Source organism: Schistocerca nitens, chromosome 4, assembly GCF_023898315.1.
Source record: "Schistocerca nitens isolate TAMUIC-IGC-003100 chromosome 4, iqSchNite1.1, whole genome shotgun sequence".
Lineage (NCBI taxonomy): Eukaryota > Metazoa > Arthropoda > Insecta > Orthoptera > Acrididae > Schistocerca > Schistocerca nitens.
The window spans coordinates 178,646,268-178,670,426 of NC_064617.1; the positions used below are offsets into that span (position 1 = coordinate 178,646,268).

A 24,159-nucleotide genomic window follows, 5' to 3' on the forward strand; every position below is an offset into this window, starting at 1 on the left:
GCATCATCCGCAAAAAGCCTCAGTGAACTTCCGATGTCATCCACAAGGTCATTTATGTATATTGTGAATAGAAACGGTCCTACGACACTCCCCTGCGGCACACCTGAAATCACTCTTACTTCGAAAGACTTCTCTCCATTGAGAATGACATGCTGCGTTCTGTTATCTAGGAACTCTTCAATCCAATCACACAATTGGTCTGATAGTCCATATGCTCTTACTTTGTTCATTAAACGACTGTGGGGAACTGTATCGAACGCCTTGCGAAAGTCAAGAAACACGGCATCTACCTGTGAACCCGTGTCTATGGCCCTCTGAGTCTCGTGGACGAATAGCGCGAGCTGGGTTTCACACGATCGTCTTTTTCGAAAGCCATGCTGATTACTACAGAGTAGATTCCTAGTTTCCAGAAAAGTCATTATACTCGAACATAATACGTGTTCCAAAATTCTACAACTGATCGACGTCAGAAATATAGGTCTATAGTTCTGCACATCTGTTCGACGTCCCTTCTTGAAAACGGGGATGACCTGTGCCCTTTTCCAATCCTTTGGAACGTTACGCTCTTCTGGAGACCTACGGTACACCGCTGCAAGAAGGGAGACAAGTTCCTTCACGTACTCTGTGTAAAATCGAACTGGTATCTCATCAGGTCCAGCGGCCTTTCCTCTTTTGAGCGATTTTAATTGTTTCTCTATTCCTCTGTCGTCTATTTAGATGTCTACCATTTTGTCATCTGTGCGACAATCTAGAGAAGGAACTACAGTGCAGTCTTCCTCTGTGAAACAGCTTTGGAAAAAGACATTTAGTATTTCGGCCTTTAGTTTGTCATCCTCTGCTTCAGTACCATTTTGGTCACAGAGTGTCTGGACATTTTGTTTTGATCCACCTACCGCTTTGACATAAGACCAAAATTTCTTAGGATTTTCTGCCAAGTCAGTACATAGAACTTTACTTTCGAATTCATTGAACGCCTCTCGCATAGCCCTCCTCACACTACATTTCGCTTCGCGTAATTTTTTTGTTTGTCTGCAAGGCTTTGGCTATGTTTATGTTTGCTGTGAAGTTCCCTTTGCTTCCGCAGCAGTTTTCTAAAAAATGGTTCAAATGGCTCTGAGCACTATGGGACTAAACTTCTGAGGTCATCAGTCCCCTAGAACTTAGAACTACTTAAACCTAACTAACCTAAGGACATCACACACATCCATGCCCGAGGCAGGATTCGAACCTGCGACCGTAGCAGTCGCGCGGCTCCGGACTGAGCGCCTAGAACCGCTAGACCACCGCGGCCGGCAGCAGTTTTCTAACTCGGTTGTTGTACCACGGTGGCTCTTTTCCATCTCTTACGATCTTGATTGGCACATACTCATCTAACGCATATTGTACGAGGGTTTTGAGCTTTGTCCACTGATCCTCAACACTATCTGTACTTGAGAAAAAAACTTTTGTGTTGAGCCATCAGGTACAACGTGTATTTCCGTGTTAAACTTACGATAGAGTATAGTACTACTACTGCTATACTATACCACTACAAGACAGTGTCCTGGGATACATTCGTAGGATAGAGTTGTAGTGAACTGCCTAAAGATGGAGCCACAATTGCTTCGAAATGACAGCAACTAAATTACAACAATTAGCAAGTGCGAATGGACGAAACGTAATAAGAAAATAGCCTATTTCCTCCCCTTCCACCCCCCTTCCCCCTCCCCATAACAAATTAAAGGGATTCTTCACCACGCTTCCCCGTTTTTCGATCGTCCTTTCTCACTTTCACTCGGTGATGTCTTGTTGCCAACTGTCAGCTTGGGCAACAGTATTGTATTTCCAGGTTTTAAGAAATCTTGGCACGAAGGCGTGTACAAGATAATGAGGTTCTAGGCGTGTGTCATAAATTACTTCGTAAACACCCAGCAGTGTTTATACTCGCCGATTACCGCGCGCAGCTGCTGCAGCTGCTCAAGCGGATAAGGTCCGGATTGCCACGTGACGCTTGCGACTGCAGTGTGGCACTGGCTCAGCTGTTGACTTGACTCAATCTATTCCGGAGTGCGCGCTGCCTTCCGCATGCAGGTTATTTTTAAAATGAACTGGGTCAGCGCGTACTCCCATAACCAAGAATACCAGGGCAGACTTTGTTCTGACCAACATACACCCACATGGAACGGCCGCTATGTTATCTCGTCAAAAATATCCAGACACCACTATGCAATGCAGAACGGACCACTACATGTCACGAGAGGCAGACCCCAGTATTAAAGGAGGCAACGAATACTGTGTTGTCAGTAGAGCAGCAGTAACAGAATGTATCGGTTGGAGAAATCAGTGACTTCGAACTAGGCCTGTCGATAGAACATCGATACATTTCCCAACAGGTACCGATATACACTACTGGACATTAAAATTGCTACACCACGAAGATGACGTGCTACAGACGCGAAATTTAACCGACAGGAAGAAGATGCTGTGATATGCAAATGATTAGCTTTTCAGAGCATTCACACAAGGTTGGCGCTGGTGGCGACACCTACAACGTGCTGACATGAGGAAAGTTTCCAACCGATTTCTCAAACACAAACAGCAGTTGACAGGCGTTGCCTGGTGAAACGCTTTTGTGATGCCTCGTGTAAAGAGGAGGAGTGCGTACCATCACGTTACCGACTTTGATAAAGGTCGGATTGTAGCCTATCGCGATTGCGGTTTATCGCATCGCGACATTGCTGCTCGCGTTGGTCGACATCCTATGACCGTTAGCAGAATATGGAATCGGTGGGTTCAGGAGGGTAATACGGAACGCCGTGCTGGATCCCAACGGCCTCGTATCACTAGCAGCCGAGATGACAGGCATCTTTATCCGCATGGCTGTAACGGATCGTGCAGCCACGTCTCGATCCCTGAGTCAACATATGGGGACGTTTACAAGACAACAACCATCTGCACGAACAGTTCGACGACGTTTGCAGCAGCATGGACTATCAGCTCGGAGACCGTGGCTGCGGTTACCCTTGACGCTGCATCAAAGACAGGAGTGCCTGCGATGATGTACTAAAGGACGAACCTGGGTGCACGAATGGCGAAACGTCACTTTTTCGGATGAATCCAGATTCTGTTTACAGCATCATGATGATCGCATCCGTGTTTGGCGACATCGCGGTGAACGCACATTGGAAGCTTGTATTCGTCATCGCCATACTGGCGTATCACCGTGCGTGATGGTATGCGGTGCCATTGGTTACACGTCTCTGTCACCTCTTGTTCGCATTGACAGCACTCTGAACAGTGGACGTTACATTTCAGATGTGTTACGACACGTGGCTCTACCCTTCATTCGATTCCTGTTAAACTCTACAGTTCAGCAGGATAATGCACGACCGCATGTTGCAGGTCCTGTACGGGCCTTTCTGGATACAGAAAATGTTCGACTGCTGCCCTGGCCAGCACGTTCTCCAGATCCCTCACCAACTGAAAACGTCTGGTCAATGATGGCCGAACAACTGGCTCGTCACAATACGCCAGTCACTACTCTTGATGAACTGTGGTATCGTGTTGGCGCTGCATGGGCAGCTGTACCTGTACACGCCATCCAAGCTCTGTTTGACTCAATGCCCAGAAGTATAAAGGCCGTTATTACGGCCGGAGGTGGTTGTTCTGGGCACTGATTTCTCATAATCTAGGCACCCATATTGCGTGAAAATGTAATCACGTGTCAGTTCTAGTATAATATATTTGTCCAATGAATATCGGATTGTCATCTGCATTTCTTCCTCGTGTAGCAATTTTAATGGCCAGTAGTGTATGTCGGCGATATTTTTTCCACAGATATATCTATATCGAAATGGCAATTTCGACTGCCGATATTTATACTTTTTATATTTTTTTCGCAATATTCGATAAATATATGTGGCTCTTTTGAAACTGCAGTAGAACATAATTTCACTTTCACTGTATGAAGGCGTCTTACTGCTTCTTGAGCCTTCATCACGTCCAGTCTTCCTCTTTGACTGTGTGAAGCAAGTGTAGATGACTTAAAGAAGTAGTCTCATTGCACACGGGGGGGAGGAGGGGGGGGGAGTGGCGTGTGAATGGAATAACAATATCTCCGCTGAGAAGAAATAGCACACCAGTTGCATTAAAAAACAATTTTTAACAGAACTAGTGTGGTATTTCTTCACATCAGCATTCTTCAAAAACAGCTGCTGAAACTGATGAAAAAATTCTAAATGACAAGACGTGTGAGGGGAAATGCTGACGTAATCGGCGTTCGGTGCTACCAAAAGAACCTGCAACGTTTAACTTCACCGCGCATTCTGACACTACAACTGCTAGGTCGCTGGCGTTTGCAGAAACGAAAAAAACAGAGAAGTCGACATGAAGTGTTCCAGACAAACTCGGTATGTGACGAAACCGAACGACATTAGCAAAGTGATTATCGCCAAGTGTGAACGGCATAGTTTTCCTTTCAATTCTTGTCTAAGGGGCATAAGCAGGCTGCTAGCTTGTTCACGTACTGAATATCTATTATTAAATCAATACTTAAATAAACGGCACTAAAACCAGCTCTACATTTACAATGTGCAGCCGATATATATATATTGCCGGTACGTCGATATGTTTTCCGTCAATACAGGGTGTTTATAAATGAATATCGGGGTTTTAACGCTTTATAATATTTGCTATATTAAACTTACAGTTATAAATGATATGTCAAAAGAAAGAGCAACTCAAACAGTTTTACCAAGAACCTTATAAATGTTCAATGTGAGCACCATTTGTCACACGGCACACATCAAGTCTATAGCCGAGTTCTTCGCAAACGTTGATAAGTGTGTCTTCAGTGATTGTAGCAACAGCTGCTTCAATCCGGTTTCTTAATTCGAGGTGGTCTGCTGGTAGCAGAGGCGCGTACACACGATCCTTGATGAAGCCCCAAAGGAAAAAATATCGTATGGCGTTAGGTCGGGTGAACGTGGAGGCCATGCAAAGCAAGCCCTGTCATTGGGCCCCTTGCGGCCTATCCAGTGCTTGGGTACAGTGAAGTTCAACCAATCGCGTATTCGCTATGCCAGTGAGGTGGCGCACCATCTTGCTGGAAAATGAAGTTCTCTGGCTCATCTTCTTCCAACTGAGGGAAGAGCGATTGCTCTAGTGTATCAAGGTAAGAAGTGCCAGTTACGGTAGGTTCACCAAACTCGGCTGTAGACTTGATGTGTGCCGTGTGACAAATGGTGCTCACATTGAACATTTATGAGGTTCTTGATAAAACTGTTTTAATGATTATTAAGACTCCGACTTGAAAGCTAATAGACCGGATGTTGACCTATGTTTCGGCGCGGATAACACGCCTTCTTCGGAACACACTAAACTACAAACTGCCTAAAGAGGCATGGTCCAACATTAACATTAGTTCTTTAGACCATTCCTCTTTAGGCAATTTGTAGTTTAGTGTGTTCCGAAGAAGGAGTGGTTATCCGCGCCGAAACCTAGGTCAACATCCGGTTTCTATTTGCAATCGAGGCGGATTCTTTATAATCATTAAATGACTCACGATTGCTAACGCGCTGCAATGTTAAAAGTTCTCAAAACTGAGTTGCTCTTTCATTTGACATATCATTTATAACTGTAAGTTTAATGGAATAAATATTATAAAGCGTTAAACCCCGATATACATTTATAAACACCCCGTATATCGAGAAATTTTTCGATATGACGAGGTCCAACTGTGACATGTTTTAAATATCGATATGTCGAATTCCCGACATTTTTAAAAGTATCAACAGTCCTACTTCGAACGTCGACAACTAATTGGATGTCACTTGAGTATCATACCCATCGGGGGCATTGCAACCCTTCCTAAAGCTGCCCAAGTCAACTGTTGGTTTTGTGACTCTGAATTAAAAGAAGCTAACGGACAATCAGAGCCAAGCAGTGTCCAGACAGACCTCGTGTATTGACGAACAGGGGCTTCCTACTATTACAGAGGGCGGCTATAAAAAACCGCATGAAATCATTTCACAGAACTATCAGCAGTACAGCTAGCACAATAATTATGCGTAGGCACTTAAAAAGAATGGGGCGCAATGTGCGAGCAGCTCCTCATAAGACACATGTTCATGTGAACAGTGCTATGCGACACCTGAGGTGGCGTAAAGAGCTACGCCACTTGATCGTAGATGGCTGGAAACGAATGATTTGGAGTGTTGAGCCATGCCATAACATGTAGAAATTCCAATAGAAGGGTTTGGGTTTGGCAAATGGCTACAGAACGTTATCTGACATCATGTGTAGTTCCAATAGTAATAATGATAATAATGGCGTGTGACGAGTGAAGTAAAAAGAAGGTAGTGTTATATGGGGGTGTTATTCTTATGCTTTAGAAAACGCTAAATGCGGAAGGATATGAAAACATTTAACGCACTGTGTACTGCTTTCTTTTAATGAAGCTGACGCCATTCGCCTGTAAATTTTTGATTTTAATCTTATACGATCCAGATTTGGGCCTTAGACCATTTCTAAGTACAAAAACTAGAACAAACAATAGAACTATAAATCACAAAAACAAGAAACAGGGCAACCATGAAAAATAGTGCATAAATACAATGGTTCTTTATTTATGTCTCAAAAGAGATCAGACTGATATCAAATACAAATCCTTGTTGAAGAAGCATATCTGGTCATATAGGCCAAATATCTCATTAGTAAAAGTAATAACAGCTCTAAAACTCTTAAATATATTGCAGACTTTCATTGCCGCATTATTGTGTCTGTACAACAACCGGCATAGCCATAGATGAAACGGTCTTCTGAAGATCGCGTAAGAGACACCACTGTCCTTACAATGCAACCTGTGGTGTTAGGGAACAAGATAGATGAACCGTTTATTTTGCCTTATAATTAGATTATCTTTGCTTACACTGATAAATAAGAGTGTTTACAGTATAAGACATGGAACTCCACTATTAAAGTTCACATTTAAACATCGTGAAGTGTAACAAACATGGAATTTCCATCTTGTAATACAGTTAATTGTGTAAAACATCTCCATCTAGATCCATCTACATCCATACCCCGCAAGCCACCTGACGGTGTGTAGCGGAGGGTACTTGAGTACCTCTATCGGTTCTCCCGTCTATTCCACTCACGTATTGTTCGTGGAAAGAAATATTGTCGGTATTCCTCTGTGTGGCTTCTAATCTCTCTGATTTTATCCTCATGGTCTCTTCGCGAGATATACGTAGGAGGGAGCAATATACTGCTTGACTCCTCGGTGAAGATATGTTCTCGAAACTTCACCAAAAGCCCGTACCGAGCTACTGAGCGTCTCTCCTGCAGAGTCTTCCACTGGAGTTTATCTATCATCTCCGTAACGCTTTCCCGATTACTAAATGGTCCTGTAACGAAGCGCGCTGCTCGCCGTTGGATCTTCTCTATCTCTTCTATCAACACTATCCGGTACGGATCCCACACCGGCGAGCAGCATTCAAACAGTGGGCGAACAAGTGTACTGTAACCTACTTCCTTTGTTTTCGGACTGCATTTCCTTAGGCTTCTACCAATGAATCTCAGTCTGGCATCTGCTTTACCCACGATTAATTTTATTTGGTCATTCCATTTTAAATCACTCCTAATGCGTACTCCCAGATAGTTTATGGAATTAACTGCTTCCAGTTGCTGACCTGCTATACTGAAGCTAAATGATAAAGGATCTTTCTTTCTATGTATTCGCAGCACATTACACTTGTCTACATCGAGATGCAATTGTCATTCCCTGCACCATGCGTCAATTCGTTGTAGATCCTCCTGCATTTCAGTACAATTTTCCATTGTTACAACCTCTCGATATCATCCGCAAAAAGCCTCAGTGAACTTCCGATGTTATCCACAAGGTCATTTATATATATTGTGAATAGCAACGGCCCTACGACACTCCTCTGCGGCACACCTGAAATGACTCTTACTTCGGAAGACTTCTCTCCAGTGAGAATGACATGCTGCGTTCTGTTATCTAGGAACTCTTCAATCCAATCACACAATTGGTCTGATAGCGCATATGCTCTTACTTTGTTCATTGAACGACTGTGGGGAACATGGTGCACTATATAGGCGATTAGTAATATATATTGTTACAAATTGCAACAGCAATACGTGAATGCTCCTAAAGGTCCAACACGCCAGCACAATGAACCAAGAAATGGCCCGCCCCGAAATCTGCACCGTATAACAATAAAATAAAAATTATTACAGTCAAATTGCAGCAGCATTATTCAAAAAATTTACAGTGACTGCGGCTCCAGCCAAGATAAAAATTATCGACTGTGTACTGCGTTTGAAGGAGCATCTGTGAGGCGACAGTTTGTGAACAGTAGCATGTAATGGAGAGGCCTGATCAGTCCCCACCTGAACTGAATGGAACGCCTTTCAAATGGTTTCGGACGTCGACTTTGCTAGCGTCCAACATCATTACCTATCCTAGTTTCAGTTCTCGAGTAAGAACGGGCTGCCATTCCTCAACAGACAAACAAATATCTCACTGAAAGTGTCCTCGGAATAGTCCAAGCCACCATAAAGGCAAAGGACGGCCACAACACATTTAATGTCCAATACATTTAACGTCTCCGGATACTTCTGATCAGGTAGTACATATGCTGAGAAACACAAGGCACAGAAACATAGCTTTTCTTTTCAGCTCTGAAGTTTTTTGTTTAATCAGAGGGACTACAAGAACAATTCTTCTCAATATAGATAGTTATTTACTCCTACAGAGTCTCACTTTTGCTTGGGAGATGGAAAGAAAAAAAAACTGCGTCTCAGAAGGAAGTATCAAGTAGGTGTAATGAAACAAATATCAAGGAAGACAAATTAGGGTTCAGAAGGGTGCAAGGCAAGGTTGTAACTTATCGCACCTGTTTTTGATTCTAAATGAACCATTTGCGGTATCTCCTGACATTTGGAAAGACTACGTTCAAAACAGCGAATCTATATTGTTAGAGAATAAATTATGAAAATCTATCTGCAGTAGTTACACTGCTTGCAAATAAAATTGCAGCACCATCAAGGCGGTACATAAAAGACATCAAAATTGGCATGAAATGGACTACATGCTTATATAAGTAAATGATTGGCATTTCAGCACAATCGCATGCAGTACTTCTACGAGGAGTGTTTTTAAGATAAGTACCGTTTTGAAATTCCGCCGCTGCAGCATCGCGGTCGGCATTTGTCGCATGTACCGCACTCTGTTGGCAAGCCACAGACGCCATTACCGAGTCATTTGACGTGTTTAAGTTTGTTTGTGAGTATTTGAAATGCCTGCTCCGATTGAGAATCCCGTTGACTGAAGTACGTGCTGTGAATTGTTTTCTTAGTACAAGAGACGTGAAAACGGCTGAAATTCCATCGTCAAATGAGTGAAGTGTATGGCGAAAACATTATGAGCGATAGGATGGTATGGAAATGGATGAGAGCTTTTAAAGATGACCGTACGAATGTGCACGATGAGGAACAAAGTGGACGACCTTCAGTCATTACTGTTGATTTGGTGCAAAAGTTGATAAAGTGAGAGAGAACAGACCACTTACGATTTCGATGTTGTATGATAAATTTCCTCAGGTATCAAGAAATGTCCTTTTTGCAGTTGTTACAGAACGTTTAAATTATAGCATGTATGCTCACTGTTGGAAAATTTTGAGGAGCTTCTGAATGTGGAAGACAGGGACTGGGTGTTTGTTTCATGACTACCTTTAAGCTCAGACAATTTTGTGCCACCGCACTGCTCCCTGTGTTTTAAGAGAGATGTCGCACACGACCGTCGTTTCTTATTTTTCTTATGACCAGCTTCTTGCAGTAAAATATATGCTGCGCATGTGACGAATGCTAAATCCTCTTCTTCTCTCGTAATACTGGCCAATGAAACTGTAACTAAAACGCTACTTTATAACAATTATCAAACAGAATGAATGTAGAAAGTTGTCTTAGCCAACTGTGATTCCACATGAAATAATCTCTTGACCCCAAGCCCTTCGTTTGGTGCGGATAAGAAGCCGAACGCCAATGCACTGGCGACCAAAGTTCGGCCGAATCCAGGCTCTGTCGTTGGTTGGACTTCGTTGGTCTACTATGTTTGCGCCTTAATTCGAGACATTGTCCGCTTGGCCTTGAAGGATCACACAGCCATGCCAGGACAGTGCGACGACATCAGAAGCAACACAGGCTGCCAACACTAAGACTATTGTTGCAGCCTGAGCTGCAACAGCAGCAGAGAAAGGCAAGCCGACTGTGGGGCACCCACAGACAACAGTGGACACAGGAATGACACCTTGTCTTTTCAGATGAGTCCTGGTTGCGCGTAGGCATATCTGAATGTGAAGGCTCTGAGAACAACGAACGTTGCCGGACTGAATTCGTATTCGTAATACGGGCCGAGAACATGACATGGAAGTGCGGGGTGACAGTGGGTACACAATATGATCGTTTCTGGTTTGTATAGCCAGTAGCGTGGACAACAGGCGTTACGTTTCTGACGTGTAAATGCCGTTTGCTGTGCCCTATCTTCGAGGTTTCCGTGACATTTTACAAGATAATGCAAGGCTATTGGAATTAAAAAATCTGCTTATGGGTTGCGATGAGACTGCCGTGCCACCACTTGATGAATCTGGCATAGAGTTGAAGCAGCACGGAATGACATATCCGTATTTGTCACGCAAGCCTGGTTGGAGCTAATGCTCAGTCAAAGCAGAACGACTGTTGATGCCAGAGGTGGCATATCTGTGTACTAAAGTTACCCCAAAATCACCTGTATTCTGCCTGCTTTACTGCACCCATCAACAAAAGTTTTGTATCTACCGTTTATTCCGAAATTCATAAACCAGAAAACAATTTTTGCAGCCTGAGCTGAGTTGGATTGTGTCCAGAACATAAAAAAAAAGTTTGTGTAACGACAAAATCTTCTGTTTCCCACGGGGGTTTTTTACAGCACCCGAGTGACTTCAGTACATGGTGGAATGTCCTCTTGCTCAGATGCTTACTTGAATCCGTTGTGGAATACCATCGATGTGATCATAAAGCCAGCTGTAGTCCAAATTGTGCTAGTCTTCAATGGCGATTCTGTGTAAGATGTGCACAGTATGTGGTCACTGTCAACTTCCAAAAACAGTTCGTTTCAATCGATTCCTCACATGCTCGATTGGGTTCATCCCGGCGAACAGGCGGGCCACTCCATTCTGGTGATCCTAGAATGCTGAAGGAACGTGTTCACCAGAAGAGCACGATGAGCATGCGAATTCTAATCTGTGAAGAAGAAATTCACCAAAATGTTGGCAATGCAGTCCCACTATTGGTTGTAGGATTTCATCCCGGCACCACAGAGCAGCGAGATTGTTCTTAATAACAACAAGAGGTGTACGGTGGTCCCATGTAATGCCAACCCAGATGTCACTCGTTGCACATGTAGGATAGTGTCGGTGGCGTTCTATATTACCAGGTTGTCTCCAAACATGTCTGTGGTTAGCAGGGTACAAACAAATCACAGTTTCCTCTATAAGCAACACCCGGTGACAATTCTGAGGTGTTCATCTTGCACGATCTCTTGCTCATCTGCAACGGAATCCATGGTGTTGTGCTGTACGATGTGGTGCTCGCCATGGTCGTTAGGAATGGGAGTCACATGATGCAATCATCTCCTACGAGTTTGACGTGAAACATGATGTCCTGCAGCCTCTTTGAACGGCAGATTCGGTTCTCGAGCACTCAACCCACAGTTACTTTGATTTGAAAGTCGTAGGTACCTATCATCATGTGCAACTGTCGAGCCTGTAGTGTAAGTCGTTTACACTACCTGCCTACTCGAACTAGTTCCATGTCCGCACCACATCACTTTGATCTCAGTGCATATGTCGAGCAAAGCCCCGATTGACAAGCCTTCTTCACATTATGTGATGATGAAGACCCGAACATTGGTTGAGATTGTCCTTCGCGGCATGACAGATGTTCACTTCACTGTTACACAGACTTCTGCAATGCGTCCCTACTGGTGATTTACTTTCGGCTGAAATGCTGCAGTCTATTCGAGTGCGGCGTTATACCCCATGCTGCGCTCACGACAACTGTCTAAAAGTTTACAAACAACGTTAGAGGTGACCTTCTGATCAGTACAGAAACAGTCACAACAGCAACACACCTGCGTGACATAACCAGGTGGCGCAAAATTTCTCGCTTATAATTTAACAATGTATTTCATTAATCCAGCTACTATCCAATAGCCTGGATGTTCAAAACACCTCTATTTTATTTGAATTGTAATCCTGCCTTCCTCTTAAGACTATCCGCTGGCCTTTTTTTCCTGGCTTTCCTAGCAATTCCCCACATGTATCTCTCCGTTCCTAGCCAATAAGCCCTCAGTTTTTGAATGGATTTTTCAGTAAATGTTTATGTCTCACTATAGTAACTGAAAGGAGGTGAAAGCTGTCAGAAGCTTCGCTTCCTAAACCAAACAAACACTACTCTCCATTAAAATGCAGATGATAAACGGGTATTCATTGGACAAATATATTACACTAGAACTGACATGCGATTACATTTTCACGCAATTTGGGTGCATATATCCTGAGAAATCTGTACCCAAAACAACCACCTCTGGCCGTAATAACGGCCTTGATACGCCTGGGCATTGAGTCAAACAGAGCTTGGATGGCGTGTACAGGTACAGCTGCAAATGCAGCTTCAACACGATATCACAGTTCATCAAGAGGAGTGACTGGCGTATTGTGACGAGCCAGTTGCTCGGTCACCATTGACCAGACGTTTTCAATTGGTGAAAGATCTGGAGAATGTGCTGGCCAGGGCAGCAGTCGAACATTTTCTATATCCAGAAAGGCTCGTACAGGACCTGCAACATGCGGTCGTGCATTATCCTGCTGAACTGTAGAGTTTAACAGGGATCGAATGAAGGGTAGAGCCACGTGTCGTAACACATCTGAAATGTAACGTCCACTGTTCAAAGTGCCGTCAATGCGAACAAGAGGTGACCGAGACGTGTATCCAATGGCACCCCATACAATCACGCCGGGTGATACACCAGTATGGCGATGGAGAATACACGCTTCCAATGTGCGTTAACCGCGATGTCGCCAAACACGGATGCGATCATCATGATGCTGTAAACAGAATCTGGATTCATCCGAAAAAGTGACGTTTCGCCATTCGTGCACCCAGGTTCGTCGTTGAGTACATCATCGCAGGCACTCCTGTCTTTGATGCAGCGTCAAGGGTAACCGCAGCCACGGTCTCCGAGCTGATAGTCCATGCTGCTGCAAACGTCGTCGAACTGTTCGTGCAGATGGTTGTCGTCTTGCAAACGTCCCCATCTGTTGACTCAGGGGTCGAGACGTGGCTGCACGACCCGTTACAGCCATGCGGATGTCATCTCGACTGCTAGTGACACGAGGCCGTTGGGATCCAACACAGTGTTCCATATTACCCTCCTGAACCCACCGATGACGTTTTGCCATTCGTGCACCCAGGTTCGTCGCTGAGTACATCATCGCAGGCACTCCTGTCTTTGATGCAGCGTCAAGGGTAACCGCAGCCACGGTCTCCGAGCTGATAGTCCATGCTGCTGCAAACGTCGTCGAACTGTTCGTGCAGATGGTTGTCGTCTTGCAAACGTCCCCATCTGTTGACTCAGGGATCGAGACGTGGCTGCACCATCCGTTACAGTCATACGGATAAGATGCCTGTCATCTCAACTGCTAGTGATACGAAGCCGTTGGGATCCAGCACGGCGTTCCGTATTACCCTCCTGAACCCACCGATTCCATATTCTGCTAACAGTCATTGGATCTCGAGCAACGCGAGAAGCAATGTCGCGATACGTAAAACCGCAATCGCGATAGGCTACAATCCGACCTTTATCAAAGTCGGAAACGTGATGGTACGCATTTCTCCTCCTTACATGAGGCATCACAACAACGTTTCACCAGGCAACGCTAGTCAGCTGCTGTTTGTGTTTGAGAAATCGGTTGAAAACTTTCCTCTTGTCAGCACGGCGCCAACCTTGTGTGAATGCTCTGAAAAGCTAATCATTTGCATATCACAGTATCTTCTTCCTGTCGGTTAAATTTCGCGTCTGTAGCACGTCATCTTCGTGGTGTAGCAAGTTTAATGACCAGTAGTGTATTTTATTAAGAAGCGTTCCAGGCCATCATTACTTTTATGTCCGTTGTGTAGTCTTCAATTGTCTCAACTATAAATATTTTACTAGTTCTATGATTTCACTGTGAAGTATTTTCTTTTCGATGTGGTCAATGTACATTATTTTAGTCTTACTATACTTCATTTTCAGATCTAGTTTCAAAATTACTCTGTCACCTTCTTCACTCCTCCTTGAAGTTCATCTGCACTAGTGGCAAACAGAACAACATCGTCAGCAACACGAATGTGGCACACACAATTGTCTTCCATTAACCGACATTTCTACTTCGTTTTCCAGTTTTAAGGATGTGACAACTTCCCCTGGGACTGCTGAAAATAAATATGGTGATACAGTTTCTCCAGACCTGACTTTTCTTTTAATTCTCAATTTCCCACATCCCTGGTGAAGTTTATGGAAGCTGTAATCAAAAATCATTGTATTGTCTATTAGGCTGTTAGCACATATTTTGTGAAAACAAGTTCAAAATTCTTTGCACGATCTATGAATCTCACACAAAGCGGTAAACTTCACTCATTGATTCACTTCATAGTAGCTTTTACAACTCGAAAATAGTCCACTGTGCTTTATCTCTCTCTAAAGCCAGCTTTATCCTTTGCTTACATACAATGAGGTGACGAGAATCGTGGCACAGCTCCTAATATCGTGTTGGACCTCCTTTTGCCGGTGTAGCGCTTGAACTCGACGTGGCATGGACTCAACAAGTCATTCGAAGTCCTCTGCAGAACTATTGAGCTGTGCTGTCTCTTTAGCTGTCCATAACTGTGAAAGACTTCCCGTTGCAGGATGTTGTGCACGAATTAACCTCTCGATTATGTCATACAAATGTTCGATGGGATTCATGTCTAGCGATCTGGGTGGCCAAATCATTCGCTCGAATTCTCCAGAATGTTCTCCAAACCAGACACGAACAATTGTGGCCCAGTAACATGACATCATTGTTTGGGATCATGAAGTCCACGAATGGCTGCAAATGGTCTCCAAGTAGCCGAACATAACCATTTCCAATTAATAACTGGTTCAGTTGGACCAGAGGACCCAGTACATTCCATATAAATGCAGCTGACATCATTTTGAAGCTACCACCAGCTTGTAAAGTGCCTCGTTGACAACTTGGGTCCATGGCTTCGTGGGGTCTACGCCACACTCGAATTTTGTCAGTAGCTCTTACTAACTGAATCGGGATTCATTAAATCAAGCAATGGTTTTGCAGTCGCCTAGTATCTGACCGATACTTTAATGAGTCTAGGAAAGGTGCTGCAGGCGATGTCGTGCTGTCAGCAAAGGCACTCGTGTCGGTCGTCTGTTGCCATAGCCCATTAACTCCAAATTTCGCCGTACTGACGTAAAGGATACGTTCGTCGTACCTCCCACACTGATTCTGCGGTTATTTCATGTAGTGCTGTTTGTATGTTAGCACTGACAACTCTATACGCAAACGCCGCTGCTCTCGGTTGTTAAGTGAAGGCCTTCCAGCCACTGCACTGACTGTGGCGAGAGGTAATGCCTGAAATTTGGTATTATCGGTACACTCTTGAAACTGGATCTCTGAATACTGAATTCCCGAACGACTTTCGAAATGGACTGTCCCATGCATCTATCTCCAACTACCCTTCCACATTCTAACTGTTAATTCTCGTTGTGTGGCCACAATCACGTCGGAAACGTATTCACATGAATCTCCTGTGTACAAACAGCATTTACACCTAATGTACGCGATACTACCGCCATTGTGTATATGCTTATCGCTATCTCACGACTTCTGTCACCTCAGTGCAAACAACAAGCAGCAGCAAATCTGAAGAGGACGGCGCCCACCGAGTTGGTCAATCGTTTGTAGCGCCCTTTACAGATCTCTGATTAAAATTCAAATAATCTAAAACGCGTATCTTAACTAAAAGGCCCTTGTCTAAATGGGGGATGTGTGTAAGGTATCACAGATACCTAACTAAAGTAAATATGTCTTCGGCATAACCCCAAGTTATTAACTTTGGAATGAAAGGGCGCAGTTGCACAGTGCAGTCATATGGCACTTTGTACGAGGGCAGTTCAATAAGTAATGCAACACATTTTTTTTCTCGGCCAATTTTGGTTGAAAAAACCGGAAATTTCTTGTGGAATATTTTCAAACATTCCCGCTTCGTCTCGTATAGTTTCATTGACTTCCGACAGGTGGCAGCGCTGTACGGAGCTGTTAAAATGGCGTCTGTAACGGATGTGCGTTGCAAACAACGGGCAGTGATCGAGTTTCTTTTGGCAGAAAACCAGGGCATCTCAGATATTCATAGGCGCTTGCAGAATGTCTACAGTGATCTGGCAGTGGACAAAAGCACGGTGAGTCGTTGGGCAAAGCGTGTGTCATCATCGCCGCAAGGTCAAGCAAGACTGTCTGATCTCCCGCGTGCGGGCCGGCCGTGCACAGCTGTGACTCCTGCAATGGCGGAGCGTGCGAACACACTCGTTCGAGATGATCGACGGATCACCATCAGACAACTCAGTGCTCAACTTGACATCTCTGTTGGTAGTACTGTCACAATTGTTCACCAGTTGGGATATTCAAAGGTTTGTTCCCGCTGGGTCCCTCGTTGTCTAACCGAACACCATAAAGAGCAAAGGAGAACCATCTGTGCGGAATTGCTTGCTCGTCATGTGGCTGAGGGTGACAATTTCTTGTCAAAGATTGTTACAGGCGATGAAACATGGGTTCATCACTTCGAACCTGAAACAAAACGGCAATCAATGGAGTGGCGCCACACCCACTCCCCTACCAAGAAAAAGTTTAAAGCCATACCCTCAGCCGGTAAAGTCATGGTTACAGTCTTCTGGGACGCTGAAGGGGTTATTCTGTTCGATGTCCTTCCCCATGGTCAAACGATCAACTCTGAAGTGTATTGTGCTACTCTTCAGAAATTGAAGAAACGACTTCAGCGTGTTCGTAGGCACAAAAATCTGAACGAACTTCTCCTTCTTCATGACAACACAAGACCTCACACAAGTCTTCGCACCCGAGAGGAGCTCACAAAACTTCAGTGGACTGTTCTTCCTCATGCACCCTACAGCCTCGATCTCGCACCGTCGGATTTCCATATGTTTGGCCCAATGAAGGACGCAATCCGTGGGAGGCACTACGCGGATGATGAAGAAGTTATTGATGCAGTACGACGTTGGCTCCGACATCGACCAGTGGAATGGTACCATGCAGGCATACAGGCCCTCATTTCAAGGTAGCGTAAGGCCGTAGCATTGAATGGAGATTACGTTGAAAAATAGTGTTGTGTAGCTAAAAGATTGGGGAATAACCTGGTGTATTTCAATGCTGAATAAAACAACCCCTGTTTCAGAAAAAAATGTGTTGCATTACTTATTGAACTGCTCTCGTATTTAGCGTTCACTGGATAATCCATCGTACTAAAAGTCATTTGGTGTAATAACTGCACGCGGTCAGAGAGACTGCTGAAAAAGAGGCAATCAGGCAAAGAGGCAATAGTGTGACGGAACAAAACAGAGTGATACGTGGGTAATTTTGAAGTAAAACAATGAATTTTGTCCAAATGACTTTATTTTATGACTGCTACATTGCATGTTCAACTATGTAGAATCGGTGGTTTAAACACAGACAGCCATGTGTTAACATTGCTTTATTGTGTGTTAAATTCTGAATTAATATAACGAGGTAAAAAATATTGAGCTGTTTGATGAAACTGCGTATTGACATACGTTTTGAAGAGCGGTAATTATTGCTACAGATTCCGCTATCTTGTTATTACCGTAGCAATATTCACATTAACGACTATTTTCCTCATTTCGCTCTGTATTCTAACAAATCTCTGAGGAGTCGTATGCAGCGCCAGTGGCGGGCTTGGAAATGCTTCGTAACAAGCTAACTTGACAGCACACAACCTATTGTAATGGCTACTTAGATAATATAAAGTTTATTATTACTGTCTGATCTGTAACGTTGGCAATGATCATACATTAAACACTAACAACTGGAAGTCTTCTAAGATTCAAAAATAGCGAGCTCAGCGATCAAGAAAACCTTGATAAGTAGTACAGGTTAGTCTGGCTGTATAATTTTTCCAGTGCTCCTCCTTACAGGGTGTCCAAAACAAAAATTTTGTGAACATATTTAAGTCAAGACATTTCGTGCCACACTTATATCCCACAGGCTTATCAGCGTTGCGAGATTTCGTTCTCTTTCCAAAACATGAACGGAATCATATATACTGTAGACACGGTTAGGCCCCAGAAGCAACTGCCATACATAGAAAGCATTCTCGAAGAGCTTCCGACGGACGAGTCAAGCTGTTGATGAAGCGAGTCAAAGATCGGTTTTCCGATCGTCAGTTGTTCTAGGCCTCCGAAATCAGCTGTTCCGGTTTCCGATTTCGTCAGCACTCGGCACGAAGGTCTTATTCTTGAATTGTATATGGAGGAAGGTAACTCTTGATCAGAGCAGAGTAGCCAACTTTTTAAAATAGATCTTTTTTTTTAATAGATTGACGATGTAATTTACATTATGATGTAACAGTGCGTAGTTCATTCTTTTACCATCTGGCGATAACTATATTTCACGTAACATGATGCTGCGAATACTTTTATAAACCTGCTGATTGTCAGACGACTAAATCTGGTTGTATAATTGAAGTTATTTCCCAGCAGTTCACACACACACACACACACACACACACATATATATATATATATATATATATATATATATATAAGAGCTGTGGGTCACAACCTCCTGAAAATGTAGTTTTAAAAGGAAATAGAAACTTGATAATCCACGCACGTTTTAAAGACGGTGGACCATTTACTTGGAAGCTAATATCGACTCTGAAGAGGAAATCCGGCAGCTGTAACTCCACATCCAGAACTGATATTCGGAGCATAGACTATACAAGGCTAACTACAATTGGTATTGGGAGGGTTTACGGAAACCGAAGTTGGAAGTCTCATCTAGTGATCAGTTGTCATCATGAAATCTATACTGAAATATAAGCATTCCTAATAATAACTCCGAGAGAACCTCGTTTCTGGAACAGGGAGCTGCCGCCGTCTTGTTGGTAACCTTCATACTGTAGGCAGAAGTATTCACGGCAACGCCTTTCATCTCAAAGTTCACGTTGTTTCAGAAAGAATATTCTTTTTAATTTCCGTGGTGACGTCTTAATTTTTTGGTACTTAATGCTTACGTCACATAGCACCTAAAAGGCGACGAAAATCATGGCAATATCTATCCCTGCAGATCAGATGAGTTATCTGTTACTTGTTATATTTCACATATTTGCTACATTCTTTCGATCTACACTTTTAGCAGCAGTTTTGTGCAAATGAATTTTCGGTTTACGTTATACCAAGACTTGAACCAGACTGTCAACCACATTTTATTATTAAAACGTAATAAAAAAGGAGCCGCAAGTACACCAGATTTTGATATGCGTGCTCAGTAACCTTCCGCGTAGTGAACGGTGATCGTAAGGAGTCCGAAATCCCTTGGCCCCGCACCGCTATCAGCTTCGTCTTAGGACGGGCTCATAACAGCTGACGTCAATACTGCCGCTGACGGGTTAAAATGGCGCGCAACTCGAAATGAATAGCGTCGCGTACTCTAAGATGGCCAAGCGCGCTTTACAATACAAGAGTGGTACCTACTTTGTGACAGTCGTAGGAATAAGGGAGGGCTGCTTTTTGAATCTTATTCTGACAGTAACATTTAAATCAGCGCACAGCAGGTTTCCTTAAATATATTTAGTGGACAAAGTACATATGCAAAAATTCTACACAACAAACGTAATACAACAACCCCCGAATGTAACTTGTGGGAGATCACCCTATTGTCGACAATACATGAAATAAGATATTTTCCGCGGCGACCGGTGAAGCGCTCAGCATTTAAAATAAGTCATCTAGAAAAATGTGCGGTAAGATAAGTGTTAAATTGCTGTAAATTTTATATTCTTTGTCTGTATGTGTGAATGTCATGAAATATAGTATAAAAATTAAACGGCAAAGTAAGGCTCCATGTAAATTCGCCAGTTTCTGTTCACAAAGCGTGCACAGTACATGAAAACTTACTACTTTCTTTTCGGTAGTCATTTCGGTATTTAGTATGCCATGCTGCAATCAGCTTCCTGTAATTATTGTGGAATTTGCTAAATCCTTGAAGGCAAAAATAACCTCTAGTTCCAAGAACGTACTGTGCAAAATAATAACGTCGTAAATACGCATCCATCACGAAATTTCGAGGAACATAAACTCATCGCAGAAAATGAACCGTCGTAGATAAAAATGAATATCTGTTACTGGCCTTAAACACCTGAAGACTTACAGTAACGTAGTTGTACCTAACGAACGATTGATTCTTTTTATTTCATTGTTATAAAAATTAAATATTTTTGCCCTGGTATGTGCATGGTGTATAAAATTATTCATCGCCGAGTATTTTGAAAACTTATGCCAATATCGTTGCGACCTCATTGTGCTGCGCAATCCTGACATGGACGAAAATTCTTCAGTTCAGATTTCTAAGATAACCAATACTGGAGGAAAAACAGTTTTCGCCTACGTCTCCTAGTATTGGTTCAGGCAACACACGGTCAGTCAGTAGCGAGATGCCCTTTTTCCATAAACTTCCCGCCTCATTGAAGGTATGTTGCAGTTCGGCAACGATTATGACACAAATACAACGCTGAATGGCAGAAAGTTCTATAAGATCAACATAGCTGAAATTACTGTTTTCAAAAATTTCTCAAAATATACCTATTTTAATATCTATTCTTTTCTCATCTGCATTACTTATACAATATTCTGCGCTTAAGAGTTAAAGTTTAATGTCTACTTCGGTGGAATACGAGACAACAGAATCAACCAAAATACTTCTAAAACAAACGATGTCTCATGCCGCTGATCACGGATTTGTCATTACGGGAAGTCAAAGCGCATCTTTCATGCTTATAATGGTTGCCGATGTTACATTCATAGAAATAAAAGTTGATTACGAATACTACACGCTATGAAATTAAAGGCAAATTTTATAAAAACAGCAGCTCGATCAATTCAAACATTTCTCGCAATCCTGAACACACAACAGGGGTGAACTCAGTTCACAGCATGGAAAGGTAGCCTACTGAAATTGAAACAGACAAATAGTAAAATAGATATTAAAGCAGGTATTTACCAGTTTCCACCGGCGTGAGAGGTCCTTCTCCGTTTGTCAAGATATTTCGTGGCACTGGTTTATTCCTTATCAAACACTTCAATGCTATTCGCCACTTTTGAGCTTCCTTCATATTGTCTTCGTATCTGTCAAATGATCTGAATCGCAGAGTTATTGTCATTCGTTCTCTCTTCTGCCCAGATTTCATTTTAATTTTTTTGAGTACGTAGGCGTATATGTAAAGGTACGCACTTATGTCGGTCTCATCTTGTTCACTCGAATTTTCCTCAACAACTCTTAAGTCATTTCGCTTGTTGGAGCTAGGATGACATGCACACGATTTTCCTGATCTTCTTTTACTTCTCATACAGCGACAACCCACAATATCATTTATTCTAATTGTTTCAGTTTTTGTATTGCCATTACTTTCCTTTTGCAAACTCAGTCCCTTTTCTGTCAGTTTCACCCTATAGACCGTATTTTTTTTGGAAAGGATGTAAAAAGTTTCTTCAAGAACTGGACCACCGCTTATATTCCCGCCTTCCATGTTATTTATTAAACACGCGAACCATTTAAAGCAATACACATCACACACCGCTCACTTTGCAAAGCACACGCGGACTTCGCAGCGCATCCCCCCACCGCCTATTGCAGACTGGCAGGACCTTAACAAGATATGTCAGTACCAAACAAAAACACAAGCCTGAGAGTATCATACGAAAGATAGAAGTTCGAAAGAGACTTGGCAGCTATGACCTACCACAAGGTTCACACGTCAGCGAAAGCATTTTCCTCGCGAAACATTTCGTAACTTGGAAATTTTAGTTTTATCCGTAGTCTTTTGAGTAGTTTTCTTGCTGTACACTATAGAAATGAAATTCTAAAAGTGGTATTTCGTTTGAATGAAGAATATTGTCTTCAATATTCTGTTAATACTTTTCAATGCTTATATCGAATCTTTTTAGGCGTAAAGAGTTTCTGATTTCGATCTATAATTCTCAAAATTTCTGTTTTTCTCCGATCTTCCTTTTTCATAGGAATATCTGTCGTTTTCAGTCATTGCAGATGTTCATGAATGAAAATACTTTGGTGTTGTTTTCGTCTGTTTGAATTTCGCGTAGTAATGCATTCGTGACAGATCAGTGTTTTCACGCGTGAACAAGTGAGATGCCTTAATGAAATATTGCTGGTGAACACTTTCAGTGTCATAATGTCCGCTGGCAAATCGGTAATTGTACTAACACCGAACGGCAGACGCCAAACAGTGAAGGTTACACCGAACACCACGATTTTGCAGGTATAAAAGCAAATTTTGAGCTGTATCCTATATGATTGTGTTAACAGTTGTCAGATTACTTTTAGCTGTCACTTTTTAGCATTGGCTCAACGGACATACGAAGTGGAAACGCATTTAATAGCTAATGCAATCGACACATAAACGTATTTTTTTCTTGTCTTCTGCATTTGTCATTAATATTCGCGTGAACGCTTGTTGAGTGTAGTTGGACTACACAATATACGTAGTCTGCAAACTATGAAGTTCGGAAAGAGAAAAAAAGAATTTGTCTCTTGAGAGCTAAATGTAGCAGTATTTTTCTTTTCCACGCCCGCGTACCATTTAGATAAACCTCGATCTTTGTTGTACAAAAAAGTATACCGACCAGAGCAGGAATTGATATAAATAAATATGAATAAATAACTAAAAATTTCCGGTTGTGTTCATAGTAAGTCCTGCCAGTACTTTTCTACCGTAAATACTGAGCATACTACAGCCGACATTATCGGCTGTGGCATGGAACATTGTGTCTTTTGGATGATAGGGAACATGGCTTAACTTGCTGAACCACAAGGAAGGTACAAAGCTCTCTTAAAACACCCTCGAGATGTGTTATGTGCCAAGGGGGTGGATGATTGTTGAGGTGAAACAGTTGCTAGTAGGCAACCTCTGGGCATCTCTCACAATTCCATTGTATGTGGAAAGCTCAGGAAAGTGAAACTCTGCCTAAGTTGACATTTAATTCCTTAGTTGCTCATGAGATTTCTATGGGGCCAACAACACATAATGGGAAGGACGTACCATGAGGCAGCACCTACACCCAACCAACAAAGAGAGACTGGGCAGTTAGCCCATCTGAGAAGTAACATCAGAAAGATATAAATAGGGCTCGGGTTGGCCATTATACCTTCATAGTAATGAAGACAGAGGAGTGAATCTTTGAAAAGACCTCACCTTACTATACTCACAATATCTGGAGAGTATTGCTGGGTGTAGGGTGCAAGACTGGGGTAGTGAAAAACTGCATGAAAACGTCACTGGTACACTGGAATAAAATGGGAACATGTATTTTAACTACCTGAAACATTATTATCGGTTATATCCACCTTAAAATTGGATCGTATGTCCCAAACTGTTATGATGCATCAAATGCCAAAAATTTGGTGATAATGCAGTGTTCTGTCATGATGAGTTACATTTGGGAGTTGTGGAGGCACAACAAACGGATCAGTAGCAACTTGGACATCAGAGCTGAGCGTGAATGTGGAATACGAGCACTTGTGGAGGTAGGATTGCATCCGATCCGGAAACCACTCTGAAGCCAACAAGAGCTTCAACACTTCACTTAAATATGCATCATCACAAAAGATGATGTCTTCATGTACACAATCACCACTTTCAGCAATCAAAGAACAACATTTAACAAAATGTCATCCATAGATAAAAAAAATAGCAGTAAAACCGTCAGGTTTGTAAGCACTCAACTTTCCAATGACGATTGCAATGTTAACGACATTGATG

The 24,159-nt window shown here is 42.7% G+C and overlaps 2 protein-coding genes across 3 annotated transcripts in view; one reads left to right on the forward strand and one right to left on the reverse strand.

Annotated features, from left to right (window-relative positions):
• Positions 1–21,954, reverse strand: part of LOC126253551 (sphingosine kinase 1-like) — a 528,944-nt gene extending 506,990 nt beyond the window's left edge. For both annotated transcript variants that reach the window (XM_049954958.1, XM_049954957.1), the window contains exon 1: positions 21,384–21,954. In XM_049954958.1, coding sequence (XP_049810915.1) covers positions 21,384–21,909 — 526 coding nt within the window. In that variant the 5' untranslated portion in view covers positions 21,910–21,954. The remainder of the gene's footprint in view (positions 1–21,383) is intronic.
• Positions 21,955–22,433: 479 nt separating this feature from the next.
• Positions 22,434–24,159, forward strand: part of LOC126252838 (tether containing UBX domain for GLUT4) — a 58,491-nt gene continuing 56,765 nt past the window's right edge. Inside the window, exon 1 of the mRNA XM_049953784.1 lies at positions 22,434–22,659. Coding sequence (XP_049809741.1) covers positions 22,573–22,659 — 87 coding nt within the window. The 5' untranslated portion in view covers positions 22,434–22,572. The remainder of the gene's footprint in view (positions 22,660–24,159) is intronic.